Here is a 17,012-nt window from a genome sequence, read left to right as displayed (position 1 = left end):
CAGGCGATTTTTTCTTTCAGCAGTGTTTTGTGGTTTTCAGAATAGATCTTCCACCTATTTTGTAACATGTATTCTGAAGCCTTAAGTTTTTTGAGGATATTGTACATAGTTTTTTAAAGTTTCATTTTGATATTTTGTGGTGATAAGACATGAAAATCCAGGAGGCTTCTGTGTTGACTGTGTGGTCCTGCCAGGTGCTCAGCGCAGCCCCTGCAGTGATTGCTGTTTTTGGTTGGGAGGTTGGAGCAGTGGCGTTTGAAAGCGATTGACCTTAGTGTTTCCTCTTTTTTATGAGTTGCTCATGGGTCCCTTTGCAGAGTTAAGTCTAGATCATGACTCGAAACACTGTATTGAGCTAGGAACTTGGAAGTTTGGATGAATTCTGTAAGTTGTGTAGAATTGAACCATTAAGCATGAAACATCCTCAGCACTGCATGATGGCAGAATGTAGGATGGATTGGTGAGGCTGCAGAGTTTTTGGGAGCGCCCTTAACAAACCCACTTTTCCTTTGAAAAGTCATTGGCTGAGGGGTCAGTGCATTATCCTTGGCTGACTCAGATGGCTCAGGGTTGGTGGTAAGGAGTCCCAGGACACTCAGGCTCCCAGGAGCCAGAGAGGCAGGCCAAGTGGCTGGGCTGTGCGGAGCTAGTCTGTGTAGACGCTGTTCCTGCCCCACCGATGGGCACAAAAGGGAATCCCATCTGGAGTTCTGGTTTCACCTGGGCTCCCCATGGCCCCTGCTGCCTCCTGCCTAGCTGCCTAAGAGCTCAGGACCCTCACTTTGTGTTGGCAGGCACCTCTGACATGGGGTCAAACCTGGCAGCTCCCCTTTCTCTTCCCAGTGCCAAGTCAATTCTGCCCCACCAGGAGGGCTCTGCAGGTGCTGGTTCACTGACAAAGAACGATTCACTGTGTCCACTCAGTGGCGCATCCTCTTCATGGCATCCTGTCATATGGATACTCATGACCTGTGTTCTTTTGGAAGGAATTTCGGACATGGCTGAGGGAGGAATGGGGGCGCACGCTGGAGGACATCTTCCATGAACACATGCAGGAGCTCATCCTGATGAAGTTTATCTACACCAGTCAGTACGAGTGAGTGCGGCGGCCTCCCACTTGGTGCTGGGGTGGCCCCTTCCTGGTGGGTGTTGGGGCATAGTCCTCTCTCCCTCCCAGTGGGTGATAGTATGCAGTCCTCTCTCCTGCTGGGGGCTGGGAGTGGGGCCCCTCTCTGTGGTGCTGGGAGCATAGTTCTTTCTATGGATGCTAGGTTACAGTCTTCTCTCTCTCACTGGGTGCTCAAACATAGCCCCTCTCTCTGTGGGTGCTAGGCTGCAGTCTTCTCTCCTTGTAGCCCTGTGTAGGTGCTGGGTACATAGTCCCTCTCTCTGTGGGTGCTGAGTGCAGCCCCTCTGTGAGTGCTGGGACCACAGCCCTTTCCTGGTGGTTGCTGTGGTGCAGCCCCTCTCTCTGGGTATTAGGACCAGTCATCTCTCTGTCAGTGCTGGGAGTGCAGCCCTTTCTCTGTGGGTGGTGAGAGCATAGCTCTATGGGTGGAGCAGCATAGCCCCTCTCTCCTGGTGGTGCTGGGAGTACACTCTCTCTCTCTCTGAATGCTGGGAGTGCAGGCGTCCCTGTAGCTGCTGTGGCACAGCCCCAGACCCCTTCCTTCATCTGGGTGTCTGTTTTTGTCTGATTTGTCACCCCTGCCAACACTCATGCTCTAGAGTGTGGCGCTGCTCAGCCCAGTGACTTGGGCTCTTTCTCCCCCGGGTAGTGGAGCAAAGGGGCACTTCCTTTCCCCTCCCGCCTAAAGCTCTGCACTGGCACTGATGCCTCCCTTCCCTCCAGAAGCCCTGTTGGAAGCATGCATGCAGGTGGGTGGGGGTGAGGGCTCCCCCAGGGGCATTGCTGCCCACAGCTTGGTGGATGCCTGGCCCTGGTTGAGCTGAGCTGCCCCCCCTACCCTGCCCTGCAAAGCTTGGCCCCGGTGCCTCGTGCATCCACAGTCCTGCTGCCCAGCCCTCCTGTGCTAACATGCTGCTTCCCACAGCAACTGCCTGACCTACCGCCGCATCTACCTGCCGCCAAGCCGCCCTGATGACCTCATCAAGCCAGGCCTCTTCAAAGGCACCTATGGTAGCCACGGCCTGGAGATTGTGATGCTCAGCTTCCATGGCCGGCGTGCCAGGGGCACCAAGATCACGGTGAGTGGTGGCTGCCCTGGCCAACTGGGCTGTACAGTCACGGAACTTGGGCAGACATAGATCCCTGGTGCCCTTGCTCCTCAGAGTGGGCTTATACTTGTAGCTCTGTGAGCTTGGGAATGCAGATTCTAGGGCCCCAGCCAGCCCCACTGAACTAGAATCACATTTCTATGAAACCCTGAGGGAGTCCATGTGCTTCCACACCAGCGTTCAGCTCCGGCCACCCTGGCAGCCCTGGGAGGTCGCAGCGGCATGGAGACCCTTGTACTCACAGACAGCCCTCACCGTCTTGGGGCTTCGGCAGCTCCTCTTCTGGGAGCGACCTGAGGGCAGGCTGTGTGGTGAGCCCAACGGTATTGCTCCTCTCCTGGGGCTGTGAACAGGGCTGTTATGAGCACAGGCTCATTCCCCATGCCAGGGCTGCCAGCACATGCTGCCTGCTTGCCCCGCATGGTTATTAGGGATCCTTGCGGACAGTGCCTGAAGGGGCAGAGCCTCTTACTTGAGCCTCCAGGGATCAGGGCCACATCTGGCATGATGGGGCTTTCCCTGAACCCCAGTGTTTTGGCTCCTAGACTCCTCATGGAGTTTCGGGGCTGAAGGATGTTCCTGGGGTTCAGCTCCTAAGCTGTGCCTTTCAGGCAGACAGATCTGGGCTGTCCTTTGGGCTGCTGCCTGGCTCTGGGATGCTCTTTGAACTTCTCTGGGTGTGGTTAAGCTGGTATGAGCCAGCTGCTGTCCTCAGGGGCACTCATAGGCGTCACTGGCCCCCACCACTTTCTAAAGAATTCTGAGACTTCTTCCTCTGTAAGACATGCTGCTAAGTCAGCAGGAGGGCTGGTGCCAGCTCATTCAGCCACTGGGCTAGATCCCACACAGTGGTGCTGCAGCTGCTGGCCCTAGCCCTGCTGATCACCACCTGCTCCACAGGGCGACCCCAACATCCCTGCCGGGCAGCAGACGGTAGAGATCGACCTGAGACACCAGATCCAGCTGCCTGACCTCGAGAACCAGCGCAACTTCAACGAGCTATCCCGCATCGTCCTGGAGGTGCGAGAGCGGGTGCGCCAGGAGCAGCAGGAAGGCGGGTACGAGGCAGGCGAGGGGCGTGGCCGACAGGGCCTCCGGGAATCCCAGCCAAGTCCTGCTCAGCCCAGGGCAGAGGCACCCAGCAGGGGCCCAGATGGGACACCTGCTGAGGACGGCGGTGAACCTGGGGATGCCGTGGCTGCGGCCGAACAGCCTGCCCAGAGTGGGCAGGGGCAGCCATTTGTGCTGCCCGTGGGCGTGAGCTCCAGGAATGAAGACTACCCCCGAACCTGCAGGATGTGGTAAGGATGTAGTGGGCACTGGGGCCAGAGGGTGGGTCAGCATGGGTTTCATTGAGGGCCCCAGGCCCACACCCAGCATGGGCAGAGAGGGCCTGTGACCTCACAGAGGGTAGCAGCTGGAGCTTTGGGACACGAGTGGGGCCGGCCTCTGACCCCTTGGAGCACATCCCTTGGCACCTGAGTAAGTGGCTGCACAGCTGTGTCCTGTCCTTCCACCCCTTCTGGGGGACCTCAGAGCTGCAGGGCACAAGGCCTCGTAATGCCCCACATCCCTGCAGTAGTGCCGCTCCACTAGTGGCTTCTAAATCTAGTTTCCAGTCAGTCAAGTGAAAGCAGGTGAAGTGTCCAACAGCTTTGAAAGTAGGAAACAAAGTCCCCTTCCCTACCTACCCACCCACCCTGTGGAAAGCCCACTTTGGTTTGCCTGGGTGTTGTCCTGGGTGGCATCTTTCTGGGCACCTTTGGCCATCTCCCCATGCATGCGGTTCAGATGTGGGTACTGCTTTTCTCCTCTCCCTCCTCCATGCCTGCCCGCCTCTGCTGGGCCAGGCCAGTGCCTGGGTGGCCAGTGGAGTGGACACCAGCTGAGACTGCATGGCAGGTGCTGGCACTGCCGCTGGTCCTGCAGGGCTTGGGCTGCTGACTTGAGATGAGGCCTGCACAGCTGCCAGCTGCTGTCTTACTGGCTTTTTTTACACAGCTGTCTGGGCCACTGAGGTCCCCTTCCATTTATGCTGCTCCTCATAGATGAACAAGGCCCTTGCCCTGTGTTCTTACCCTTTAGGACTGTTAAAGTTTAAATGAACTGAAATGGAATAAAATGAAAAATCCAGGCCCTCAGCCACCCAGGCCATGTTTCAAGTACTTCCTGGCCACATATGGCTGGTGGACAGTGCACTTCTAGAACATTCCATCAACACAGAGGGTTCTGCCAGACAGTGGCCTTGGGGGTCATTTTGAGGGTCCGCCTGTCAGTCTCCTGGCATCAAAGTCTTTCTGCCATTTTCACATTACAAGTTATTTTCCTTTTACCTGCAAGCCATGTCACCATGTGTCTGCATTTCCCACTAAACTTCCCATCATGGAGGGAGGTGCCACTGGCCCAGATGGGGTTTGGATGTCTGGGTGGGGCTTTCTTCATGTTCACATGTATAACAGTGACTGAGGAGCTTACAGAGAGAGGCATACAAATAGTGTCATAGTGTTGTTTTAGCTGGTGTAAATGTTTGAATAGCTATAAAAGGAAAAAGCTCTGCTACCCTTCAAAAATGTCAAAACTCCTAAAACCTCACAACCGGCTCAGAGCCAGTTTGCAGGTCACAGCATGTGCTACGGCCACTGGCCGGAGAGCCCTCCAGCCCCTCTTCCCAGCTAACCTGCATGACAGTCCACCCCATGCTGAATATGGGAGCTCCCGGTCCTTCCCTGTTTGGTTTATGGGTCTGAAGGGCCTGGCCACAGCATCTGTACAGGGAATGCCTCTTGCTTTTTGCGAGCACAGTGCTGATGACTGTACCTGCCTCTCGGCCCTGGAGCTTCTCCCTCCACCTGAGACGACCTCTGAGGCCCAGGCCCTGGTCCAAGGGGGTACTCACCCACCAGACCTTTGGAGCCTTTGTGGCTGGATGATTCTCGCCATTTGTTGGAAGAATTTAGCTGCTTGCAAGACAGCCATAAGTGTTTTCCCGTTTGATGTTGACTTCAGAGCCATAAATGGGTGTCTGCGAGTTCTTCCCCCTGAGTGAATGTCAGCTGCAGGCCATCTACATTATATCTCATTGTTTGTATGGGGACATAACTCCCTGAAATGAAGATTTTTTCATGTTGGGCCTGGTATGAAATGTGTGTTTTGGAATAGAGCTCTTTGGGCCTGCAGAGACCTCTTGTTTTAGTTTGGTGAGGCAGCACCGTGTGCAGTGAGTGAGTGAATCCCTCTCACAGGTGCTGTGCGTCAGTGCCCACACCCCAAGCAGCCTGGAGGTCTGGCCTCTGCAGCCATCATTAGGTGGGCTTGACCTGTGCCCTTAGCTACCCCTGCAGAGGCAGGCTCAGCACACACCCCCAGCTACCCTTGCAGAGTTTCAGCCCGCACCCCCAGCTGCCCCTGTAGAGACAGGCTGGCTTTGGGAGTCAGCTTGTGGCTGATGAATAGTGGATGTGGCTCTTGTGGAACGGAGGAGCATCTCAGAATGCCAGACTTGAGGTGAACTTGACTCAGCCCTCCTCCCAACTCACACTTATCCTCTTGTCTCTGTTCAGTTTTTATGGCACAGGCCTCATCGCGGGCCATGGCTTCACCAGCCCTGAACGCACCCCTGGGGTCTTCATCCTCTTCGACGAGGACCGCTTCGGGTTCGTCTGGCTGGAGCTGAAATCCTTCAGCCTGTACAGCCGGGTCCAGGCCACCTTCCGGAATGCAGATGCGCCATCCCCACAGGCCTTTGACGAAATGCTCAAGAACATTCAGTCCCTTACCTCCTGACCAGCCACATCCTTGCTGCCACATCCTGGGTAGCTTTGGGGCTCTGGACTCTGACCTGTGAATAGAAGCAGCATGCACTTTGGAAATACAGCCTTTTGACCAGAATGCACACCTCATTGGGGGTCCCTGCACAGCCACACCCCAGCACTTTATGTAGAGAGTGTGACAGGCCTGCATATTTGTCAGTGCCGTGATGGAGGAAGCTGAGCATGTCTTACCAAAAAAGAGAATGAGCTGGAATACAGTGGATCTAGGGGCCAGCTGCGGGACCGTGTGAGAATTGAAGCAGTGGGGTTGCTGCACCCTGGGCTGGCTGGCGTTTTTCTCGGGAAACAGGACTCTCCTCTGGCGCGCTTTTCCTGGGAGCGGATAGAATGATAGAATGGGTCGTGTGTCAGACACATGTGCTCCACCCCACTCCTGCTGGGGGGAGCCAGGCAGAAGTGGCCTCTGGGGAGGGGGTCAGGAAGAGAACACCCAGGCCGTGCAGGTGTGATGGGCACAGCGTGTGGAGAGCAAGCTTGGGAAGTTGGTGGGATCTCAGGGTTGGGGGCGGACTCTGGATTGAATCCCATCTCTCTCTCTCGGCTCGGTCAAGTTTGGACAGAAGCATTTCACCTCTGATCTCAGCTTCCTCACCTGTGGAGTGGTTGTAGTGACCTGAGTCACTGGAGAATGTCAATGTGAGTGCACAGCCCGGCCGACACACCTGCCCCGGCCCCTCTTCTCCAGCTTTGGAGCTGAGGCCATTGTTCCAGCCACTTGACTGTCCTCGTCAGCCTGTTCCAGACAGGGCGTTTTGTCCTTGCTTTCCTCCATGCACGCAAGCATTGTCAAAACCAAGCTGCCAGCCATTTTCTCCAGAACACAAGGCTCCAGGCTCGCATTTCTGAAGCAGTCCTTGCATTTCTCTCCTGTGAGTGGTTCACTCAGGTGCCAGGAATGCTCATACGAGATGATGAGGAAAGCCCTTTGCAGTTGAGGGGACAGCTTTCTTGAAAAGCCACACCTACGTCTGGGGACACATTTTGGAAAGCAGGACCCCCTGGGTACACTTCAGCTTGGAGACCCCATGCACTGATGCCTCCACTGCTGTGTGCCCTGTGTTGTTAACACCTCCGTGTGGGGACCCCATTGAAAATCTTGGCTGAGGTTGGCATCTCCTGAAGAAGAGGGAGCACGGTGCCCAAAGCTGGCTGTTGCCCTAGCCCACAGCCAGCTCCGTGCCCGAGTGGGTGTCCCTGGTGAGTCTTCCCTTTCTGCTACTAGTCCTTGTGCTGGGTACCCTGGACACGTCCTACTGGTGAGGGACCTTGGGAAGGTGACAGTCTGTGTGCCTTTGTCTGGAGACCAACCTGAGAATATCCTGGGAAACATTTTCCTGATCAACTTCTGACTGGCCTTTAAAAAAAAAAAAAAAATTCCTACTGCCCAGCCTCAGTGCATTTGGCAAATTCTTACTTTGCTTCCCAGAATCAGAAAATTGGCAAGGTCCTTAAATGGTAATCTGGCCCGCCTGGGAAAAAGACTCAGGAGAAAAGCCAGTGGAGAAGGTGGCAGTAGGGCGGCCCACCCAGGAGCCATGCAGATCCTGAGGCACACCTGCCGGCTCTCCGTGTGGCCAGATTCTAGCAGCTTTTGCAGCATTAGCCTACACGCTTTGTCACTCCTTGCCCTCTGTGGTGGTCACTATTTTTCTCTCATGCCAAATGATGCGGTCCCTGAGGGATGGTGACTTGTGGCCCTGAAGCCTGGGGGACCCTCAGGCATGTAGACTGGCACCCTTCAGGGTTCACCATTGTTTCAATAAAATCAAGAAAATGCATTTTTACCAGGAGCCTGAGGCTTGCTCTAAGGGACCCAGTCCCTCAGAGGCATGCCCTTTGGGGCTTGAAGAGCACACTGGTGGGAGACGAGCACTTCTGATTAAAGGAATCTCAAATCTCAACTATGCTTCCAGTGTTTGGGTGCATAAATGGTTTCCACTCACAATGTCTCAAATAGCCATGGGCTGTGAGTCAGTTCACGTGGCTTCTGGTTCTGGTGTGTGTGTTGTGGGGGTTTGTCCATGGTGGTGACCTGTGGTGATGCCAGGCAGGGCTGGAGCCATGCAGCCTGGAAGGGGAGGCCTTCTTGGCCGCACAGTCAATCCCTCCAGTCATGACTACAGGTCTTGTTTTTTCCACTCTGCTGTGTCCTTAGCCAGTTCTTGGCTCTGATTCTGTAGGGACAGGCACAGAGTCTGTGCGCCTCCAAACATGGCAGCTTCGCTTACTGGGGAAAGCATCCACCCTCCAAGAGGAACCTGCAGTTGGTCCATTCCCTGCAGGTGAGGACTCGGAAGGGCTGATGTCATCCTCAGAGGCCTAAGGGCAGCTGAGATTTAGGTAAAACTGTTTTTAAGGAGGCTGAGAAACCCAGTTTGGGATAGCCAAGCACATTGGAGCTTGACTGGGAAGGTGGCCGGTGGAGCTGGGAGGTTGGTGCTCTCCATCTTTTGCCCCACGGATGCTTTTCCTCGTCATCTCACCCCTCTGGGGCAGGATCGAATCTGCTGTTTGGATGGAATGTGGCTGCCTGCAGTGCAGCTCTGTGTACCTGAATGTGCTTTTTGTCACTTGTTTGGAAATGATGTGATTGAAGATTTCAGACAGGTCACTGGGGACTTTTCTGTACCAGCACTGAATGTTTGCATGAGGAAGCTGCAAACATCTGTAGGTTGAGATTCAGGACGGGTGGTATTGGAGTCCCTTAGCCCATCTGACCTGGGCCCTAACCTCAGGGTCTGCTGCTGAATGTGAGTGGCTTTGGAGGCCTGGTGGTGGGAGAGCCTCAGGCTCCCTTCTTTCTCATTCCTGACCATGCCCTGGGCCCCTTCGGCCTGGCTGTGGCTCTGTGGCATCCCTGCCCTGACACTGGCACTTGTGTCCCTAGCAAGCCCACCTGGCACACGAATAGGGAGGGGTGGGTGGTCTTGGCTTTCCTCTAGCCACATGCCCTGCTGGCCACTCCATTCCCAGCTTTGTGCAGAACCAGGTGAAAACTGGAGTTTTTTCTTTGAGAACTTGGAGGTGTGCTGTAGCCGTATGCAAGGGCCTTACAGCTGCTGGCTCTGACTTCCCTGACTTGGAGGTTTGTTCACTCCCAGGCTTTCTCACCCGCACAGGGTTAGGCCATTTGCAGTGCTTGTGGGCAGTCATGGAGAGCAGCAGAACCTCCTCAGCCCCTTCATTACTTCAGAACGCCCATCCACGTGCATCTCCTGAGCTCCTGTTCTCCTCCTCCTCATGGCTGTGGGGGTCTCAAGTGTGAACAGGAGACACCGAGCTGCGGTCCACCATCCAAGGCTCTGCTGAAAGCTGCTGGCTCTTTTAGGATCTTTCTATTCTGGTTGCTACCTTCATGGTGTAACTTTTAAGAATGCTTATGGGAATGAGCTCATAGAACTGCCACCTGCCCTGAGAATAGAACTCTTCAAATCATGATGAAGTCCAGTGTTAACGTACACTGACCTGTCTTTGTTTCTGGGGCGAGATCAGGAACATCACTTGACTACACATCCTCAGCATTTTTGTATTTTTTTGAGAAGGAGTTTCACTCTTGTTGCCCACGCTGGAGTGCACTGGCATAATCTTGGCTCACCGTAACCTCTGCCTCCCTGGTTCAAGCGATTCTCCTGCCTCAGCCTCTTGAGTAGCTGGGATTACAAGCATGTGCCACCAGGCCCGGGTAATTTCTCCATGTTGGTCAGGCTGGTCTTGAACTCCCAACTTTAGGTGATCTGCCCGCCTCGGCCTCCCACGGTGCTGGGATTACAGACGTGAGCCACTGCACCCACCCCAGAATATTTAGAGAAGAAAGCAGATGATGATTTCTGTTTGGCTGATACTTTTTTGAGACAGGTTCTCACTCTGTTACCTGGGCTGGAGTGCAGTGGCACGATCACGGCTTACTGAGGTCTCAACCTCCTAGGCTGAAGTGATCTACTCACCTTAGCCTCCCAAGAAGCTGGGACCAAGGCACCCATCACCATGCCCAGCTAATTTGTTTTTGTAGAGATGGGGTTTTGCCATGTTGCTCAGGCTGGTCTTGAACTCCTGGGTTCAAGCAATTCACCCACCTCAGCCTCCCAAAGTGCTGTGATTACAGGTGTAAAGCACTGCACCCAGCCTTGGCCTGTACTTTGAATGGGAATGAGACTGTGCAAACCGTGGAATACCCTGTGTCACCCACAACTCAGTGGCCTGCACGCCAGGAGACCGGCCAGAGCACATGAGGTCAGAGCCATGTGGGTTTTGGGCTGATTCTGTATTTGGTTGTTCCTGGAGGTGACATAACCTGCCTGCAGAAGGAAAGTGCTGTGCCATCTGATTGTGAGCCCCTTCGCTAGTAAGGTGACCTCATAGCAGGAGCTGTGTTCTGCCTGGGCAGGCGCCCAATAGGCAGGACCAGAGCAAGCCCAGTAGCTGCCACCTGCACCCATACACTTGTATTTCTCCTCACCATTTTAAGTAAATCTGTTTTTCAAGTCGTGTTGTGTGTTTTGTAATTTGTTTCTTTGGGAATATGATTCAGATGGAGGCAGAGCCTTAAGCCATGCAGGCTGTCAGTCCGGGAAACCAGGCTTCCCAGCCTCTTCTTTACAAAGTGTCCAATTTCCCGCACTGACAGAAGGGAGCACTGAAGGGATGCCTTGGAATCCAGACAGTGGTTGTCCCTGTGTCCTTCTCTTTGACCTGGCATCAGAAGGGAGGACCCCATTCCCTTTGGGTCCCCATTCCCTACTCAGGGATCCGAAGGGAGTGGGGGCCCCAGTGGGCTTTCTTAGATTTAAGCCGAAGTGAGTTGCATTATCTGAAACCAGGATAAGAACAGGACAGATATGGGAGGGACTGTGCTTGGAGCCATGCAGACGAACTGACACTCTCATAGATCTTTCTTTTCTGTTTTCTAAAGTGCTATGTTATTGTAAACAGTTCAAGTCTTTAGCATAGACTGTGAAAGTACCTCCTGTTCTCATCCCAGCCTCCCTGTGAGTCACTGCTGTTAATTAATGCTGTTAGCTTGGAATTGAGAAAAAGGATGTTTTCATGGAAATGCACTCAAAGTACACCATCGATTGGCAGAAATTGGCAAGTGTGATTTTCTAAATGTTGGCAGTGATGCAGGGGAGCAAACCCAGGAGGGGCAGCTATTTGGGGACAGCTCAGCTGGTACTAGCTCATGGCACTAAGGACATGGGCCCAGGAACTGGCAACTGCAAGGTGTCTACCTTGGGGAAACACAAGAGCCCAGGTGTGGGCCACACAGACGTTCACTGCTACACTGTGACCAGTCACTGGCCGGAAGGAGGTGGGTGGACTATGGTGGAGCCAACCTTAGTGTCACACGGCAGGCGGACACACAGCCTTGTTCCATTGCAAAATGAGTAAAGTGAGAGATGGTATTTGTGTAACATGTAAAAATGCAAATACCTAATTTTTATCAATTGACATGTGGTGAAAAACTGAAGATAGTGTGGGAATGGTATGGTCACATCTAGGGGTGTTAAAAGGCAGAAGCTCAACTCTGTTTTGCTTTAAAAAATGAGGTTCGTAGGCCGGGCGCGGTGGCTCAAGCCTATAATCCCAGCACTTTGGGAGGCCGAGGCGGGTGGATCACGAGGTCAAGAGATCGAGACCATCCTGGTCAACATGGTGAAACCCCGTCTCTACTAAATATACAAAAAATTAGCTGGGCATGGTGGTGCATGCCTGTAATCCCAGCTACTCAGGAGGCTGAGGCAGGAGAATTGCCTGAACCCAGGAGGCGGAGGTTGCGGTGAGCCGAGATCGTGCCATTGCACTCCAGCCTGGGTAACATGAGTGAAACTCCGTCTCAAAAAAAAAAAAAAAAAAATGAGGTTTGTATGGCAGAACTAGCATCTGTTCGCCTGTTGATCCTGACACCACTGATTATGAGATCTCCCTCTTTTCTGCGTGGTTCAGAGACCAGCCCCTCAGGCAGCACACAGTGCCACGAACAGTGACCTGCAGGCCTACTCACTGCCATCCCCACTGGCCTGCCAGCTGCGGTTGCTTCCTGGGCACTGAGCACTTTCCTGGGAGAGCAGGGGATCATGGGTCCCTGGTGGTGGGCACTTCCTTCTCCGGGAAGAGTAGCGGGTTGTGGGTCCCCGGCGGTGGGTGCTTCATTCTCCGGGGAGAGCAGTTGGGTCGTGGCTCCCTGGTGGTGGGTGCTTCCCTCTCCGGGGAGAGCAGGGGATCATCAGTCCCTGGCAGTGGGCGCTTCCTTCTCTGGGGAGAGCAGGGGATATTTGGTCCCTGGCAGTGGGTACCTCCTTCTCCGGGGAGAGCAGGGATCTTGGGTCCCTTGGCCTACGGCGCTTCCTTCTCTACTCACAGGTTTGCTGTTGTTTCCAGGCCTTTCTTTGGGGCCTGGGTCCTAGCCATGGGGTCATCCTCAACTGCGTGGGCCATGCCAACCACATACAAATCACTTGCTACAAGCAGCACCACAGAACCTCCTGTTTGAACAAGACCCTGCACCCCACAGACTGAAGATGCACCCCGATTTCCCAGGTCACACGGGGAAGTGTGGATCTGATAATGGACTAAGTGTGACATCTTTAACACATCTCGCGTTTTATTTTAAAATGAAAAATATCAAGTCATGGGGAAGGAGTAAAACACTGCTGCCTGCTACAGTTCCCCTCTTGCTGCAAGGGCATGGACGGCCCAGACGGGGGGACCTGCTCCTGGCCTGGGTGCCACAGCCTCACCTAGATGCAAGGGCACAGGCTTTGTTCTCCAGGGATCTGTCCAACACCAGCATCACCCCAGGGGCTCGGGCCTTGGGCTTTTCTCTCTGCTGCTGGGGCTGAGGGGACAGCAGATAGGCAGCGAGGCTAGTGGCTGCCCAGGCTGGCTGTGTCCAACACCAGAGGGTGAGGCAGAGTCTGAGAGGGAGTTGTGGCTGGGTCACCTGGTCCCAGATGGAGCTCACTCCTCCCTCTGGGGGCCGCTTGGCTGCACTGCCCTTAGAGGCATGGTGCTTTGCCCACCCAGTGGATGGCATGGCTTTGTGCTTCCTCCCCTTGCAGGAGGCAGCATGCCCGGGGTCCTCCCTTTGTCCCTGCTCCTTAGAGGAGGTCCCTTTTTGCTGTGTGACCTTTAGTGGGCACTTAGGGTCATTGCTGAGGGCTTGCCCTCAACCAGCAATGTGAAACGAAGAGTGCCATTTGGATAGTTTCCAAACTTACCCCCCGCACCCTCCCCATTTTTACTTGAAAACTCCTGAGGACGGGATCCAAGCTGGCCGAATAGCAAGAGCTCTGGACTGCAGTTCCCAGCAAAAACGCAGAGGCCACTGCAGGTGATTCCCCAGGCAAGCAGGGTCTGGAGTGGACCTCTAGCAGTCCTACAGCAGAGGGGCCTGACTGTTAGAAGGAAAACTAAGAAACAGAAAGAAATAACTTCATCATCAACAAACAGGATGTCCACTCAGAGACCCCACCTGAAAGTCACCAACTACAAAGACTACAGGGAGATAAATCCAAAAAGATAGGAAGAAACCAGCATAAAAAGGATGAAAACACCCCAAACCAGAACACCTCTCCTCCTCCAAGGGCTCACAACTCCTCACCAGCAAGGGAACAAGACTGGACGGAGAACGAGTGTGATGGAATGACAGAATCAGACTTCAGAAGGTGGGTAGTAAGAAACTTCTCTGAGCTAAAGGAACATGTTTTAGGCCAATGCAAACAAACTAAGAACCTGTAAAAAAGGTTTGACAAAATGCTAACAAGAATAAACAGCTTAGAGAGGAACATAAATGAATTGATGGAGCTGAAAAACACAACAGAGAACTTCGCGAAGCATACACAAGTTTCAACAGCTGAAACGACCAAGCAGAAGAAAGGATATCACACACTGAAGATCAACTCAATGAAATAAAACGAGAAGGCAGGATTAGAGAAAAAAGAATAAAAAGAAAGGAACAAAGACGCCAAGAAATATGGGATTATGTGAAAAGACCTAATCTACGTTTGATAGGTGTACTTGACTGTGACGGAGGGAATGAATCCAATCTGGAAAACACTCTTCAGGATATTATCCAGGAAAACTTCCCCAACCTAGCAAGGCAGGCCAATATTCAAATCCAGGAAATACAGAGAACACCACAAGGCTATTCCTCAAGAAGAGCAAACCCAAGGCACATAATCATCAGATTCACCAGGGTTGAAATGAAGGAAAAAATGCTAAGGGCAGCCAGAGAGAAAGGTCGGCTTCCCACAGAGGGAAGCCCATCAGACTCACAGTGGATCTCTGAGCAGAAACCCTACAAGCCAGAAGAGAGTGGGAACCAATATTCAACATCCCTAAAGAAAAGAACTTTTTTTTTTTTTTTTTTTTTTTTTTTTGAGGCGGAGTTTTGCTGTTGTTGTCCAGGCTGGAGTGCAATGGCGCGATCTCGGCTCACCGCAACCTCCGCCTCCTGGGTTCAAGCAATTCTCCGGCCTCAGCCTCCCGAGTAGCTGGGACTACAGGCATGCACCATCATGCCCAGCTAATTTTTGTATTTTTAGTAGAGACGGGGTTTCACCGTGTTGACCAGGATGGTCTCGATCTCTTGACCTCGTGATCCACCCGCCTCGGCCTCCCAAAGTGCTGGGATTACAGGCTTGAGCCACTGCGCCCGGCTTAGAAAAGAACTTTCAACCTAGAATTTCATCTCCAGCCAAACTAAGCTTCATAAGTGAAGGAGAAATAAAATCCTTTACAAACGAGCAATTGCTCAGAGATTTCATCACCACCAGGCCTGCTTTACAAGACCTCCTGAAAGAAGCACTAGACACAGAAAGGAACAACCAGTACCAAAAATGTACACTCAAAAAATGTACCAAATGGTAAAAAGCATCTACACAACAAAGAAACTGCATCAACTAATAGGCAAAACAAGCAGCTAGCATCAAAATGGCAGGATCAAATTCACACATAACAATATTAACCTTCAATGTAAATGGGCTACATGCCCCAATCAAAAGAAACAGACTGGCAAATTGGATAAAAAGTCAAAATCCACTGGTGTGCGTATCCAGGAAACCCATCTCACATGCAAGGATACACACAGGCTCAAAATAAAGGGATGGAGGAAGATTTACCAAGCAAATGAAGAGCAAAAAGAAGCAGGAGTTGCAATCCTAGTCTCTGATAAAACAGACTTTTAAACCAACAAAGATCAAAAGAGACAAAGAAGGACATTACATAACGGTAAAAAGATCAATGCAACAATAAGAGCTAACGATCCTAAATATTTTTGCACCCAATATAGGAGCACCCAGATACATAAAGCAAGTTCTTAATGACTTACAAAGAGACTTAGACTCCCACACAATAATAGTGGGAGACTTTAACACTCCACTGTCAATATTAGATCAACGAGACAGAAAATAAACAAGGATATCCAGGACTTGAACTCAGACCTGGACCAAGCATACCTAATAGACATTTAGGTTTGAATAAGAACTAATAGAAATCTCCACCCCAAATCCACAGAATATACATTCTTCTTAGCACCACACCACACCTACTCTAAAACTGACCACATAATTGGAAATAAATCACTCCTCAGCAAATGCAAAAGAACGGAAATCATAGCAGTCTCTCAGAACACAGTGCGATCAAGTTAGAACTCAGAAACTAACTCAGAATTGCACAACTTCATGGAAACTGAACAACTGGCTCTTGAATGTTGACTGGATAGACAATGAAATGCAGGCAGAAATAAAGATGTTCTTGAAACCAACGAGAACGAAGACACAACATACCAGAATCTCTAGGACACATTTAAAGCAGTGTCTAGAGGAAAAAATATAGCAATAAATGCCCACATGAGAAGTAAGGAAAGATCTAAAATCGACACCCTATTGTCAAAATTGAAAGAGCTAGAGGAGCAAGATCCAAAAAACTCAAAATCTAGCAGAAGACAAGAAATAACTAAGCTCAGAGCAGAACTGAAGGAGACAGAGACACAAAAAAACCCTTCCAAAAAATCAATAAATCCAGGAGCTGGTTTTTTGAAAAGATCAACAAAATAGACCACTAACCAGATTAATAAAAAAGAAAAGAGAAAATAATCAAATAGATGCAATAAAAAATGATAAAGAGGATATCACCACAGATTCCACAGAAATACAAACCACCATCAGAGATGACTACAAACAACTCTATGCACATAAACCAGTAAACCTGGAAGAAATGCATTAAATTCCTGGACACTTGCATCCTCCCAAGCCTAAACCAGGAAGAGGTCAAAACCCTGAATAACAAGGGCTGAATTTGAGGCAGCAATTAGTAGCCTACCAACCAAAGAAAGCCCAGGTCCAGATGGGTTCACAGCCGAATTCTACCAGACATATAAAGAAGAGCTGGTACCACTCCTTCTGTAACTACTCCAAACGATTCAAAAAGAAGGAATCCTTCCCAGATCATTTTATGAGACCAACATCATCCTGATACCAAAACCCGGCAGAGACTCAACAAGAAAAGAAAACTTCAGGCCAATATCCATGATGAACATAGATACAAAAATCTTCAATAAAATACTGGCAAACTGATTGCAACAGCACATCAAAAAGCTTATCCACCACAATCAAGTAGGCTTCATCCCGGGGATGCAAGGCTGGTTTGACATATGCAAGTGTATAAATGTAATTCACCACATAAACAGAACCAAAGACAAAAGCCACATGATTATCTCAATATATACAGAGAAGGCCTTTGACAAAATTCAACAGCCCTTTATGCTAAAAACTCTCAATAAACTAGGTATTGACGGAATGTATCTCAAAATAATGAAAGCTATTTACGACAAACCCACAGCCAATATCATACAGAATGGGCAAAAACTGGAAGAATTCCCTTTGAAATCTGGCACTAGACAAGGATGTCCTCTCTCACCACTCCTATTCAATATAGTATAGGAGGTTC

The 17,012-nt window shown here is 51.4% G+C and overlaps 1 protein-coding gene and 1 long non-coding RNA gene across 5 annotated transcripts in view; one reads left to right on the top strand and one right to left on the bottom strand.

The window, feature by feature from the left end:
* Positions 1-7,969, top strand: part of FBXO31 (F-box protein 31) — a 48,712-nt gene extending 40,743 nt beyond the window's left edge. For all 4 annotated transcript variants that reach the window (XM_032284624.1, XM_032284623.1, XM_032284625.1 and 1 more), the window contains 4 exons: positions 987-1,096; positions 2,055-2,208; positions 3,139-3,539; positions 5,799-7,969. In XM_032284624.1, the coding sequence (XP_032140515.1) occupies positions 987-1,096; positions 2,055-2,208; positions 3,139-3,539; positions 5,799-6,021 (888 nt within the window). In that variant the 3' untranslated portion in view covers positions 6,022-7,969. The remainder of the gene's footprint in view (positions 1-986; positions 1,097-2,054; positions 2,209-3,138; positions 3,540-5,798) is intronic.
* LOC116555736 lies at positions 4,361-9,661 on the bottom strand. The gene is made up of 2 exons (XR_004270648.1): positions 6,240-9,661; positions 4,361-6,076 (listed from the first exon to the last, which is right to left on the bottom strand). It is a non-coding gene; the product is annotated as an uncharacterized LOC116555736 (long non-coding RNA).
* Between the last annotated feature and the right edge of the window lie 7,351 nt (positions 9,662-17,012).

This window comes from Sapajus apella, unplaced genomic scaffold (assembly GCF_009761245.1).
Source record: "Sapajus apella isolate SASKATOON/1434 unplaced genomic scaffold, GSC_monkey_1.0 scaffold15, whole genome shotgun sequence".
Lineage (NCBI taxonomy): Eukaryota > Metazoa > Chordata > Mammalia > Primates > Cebidae > Sapajus > Sapajus apella.
This window is presented reverse-complemented; position numbering and strand designations above follow the sequence as displayed.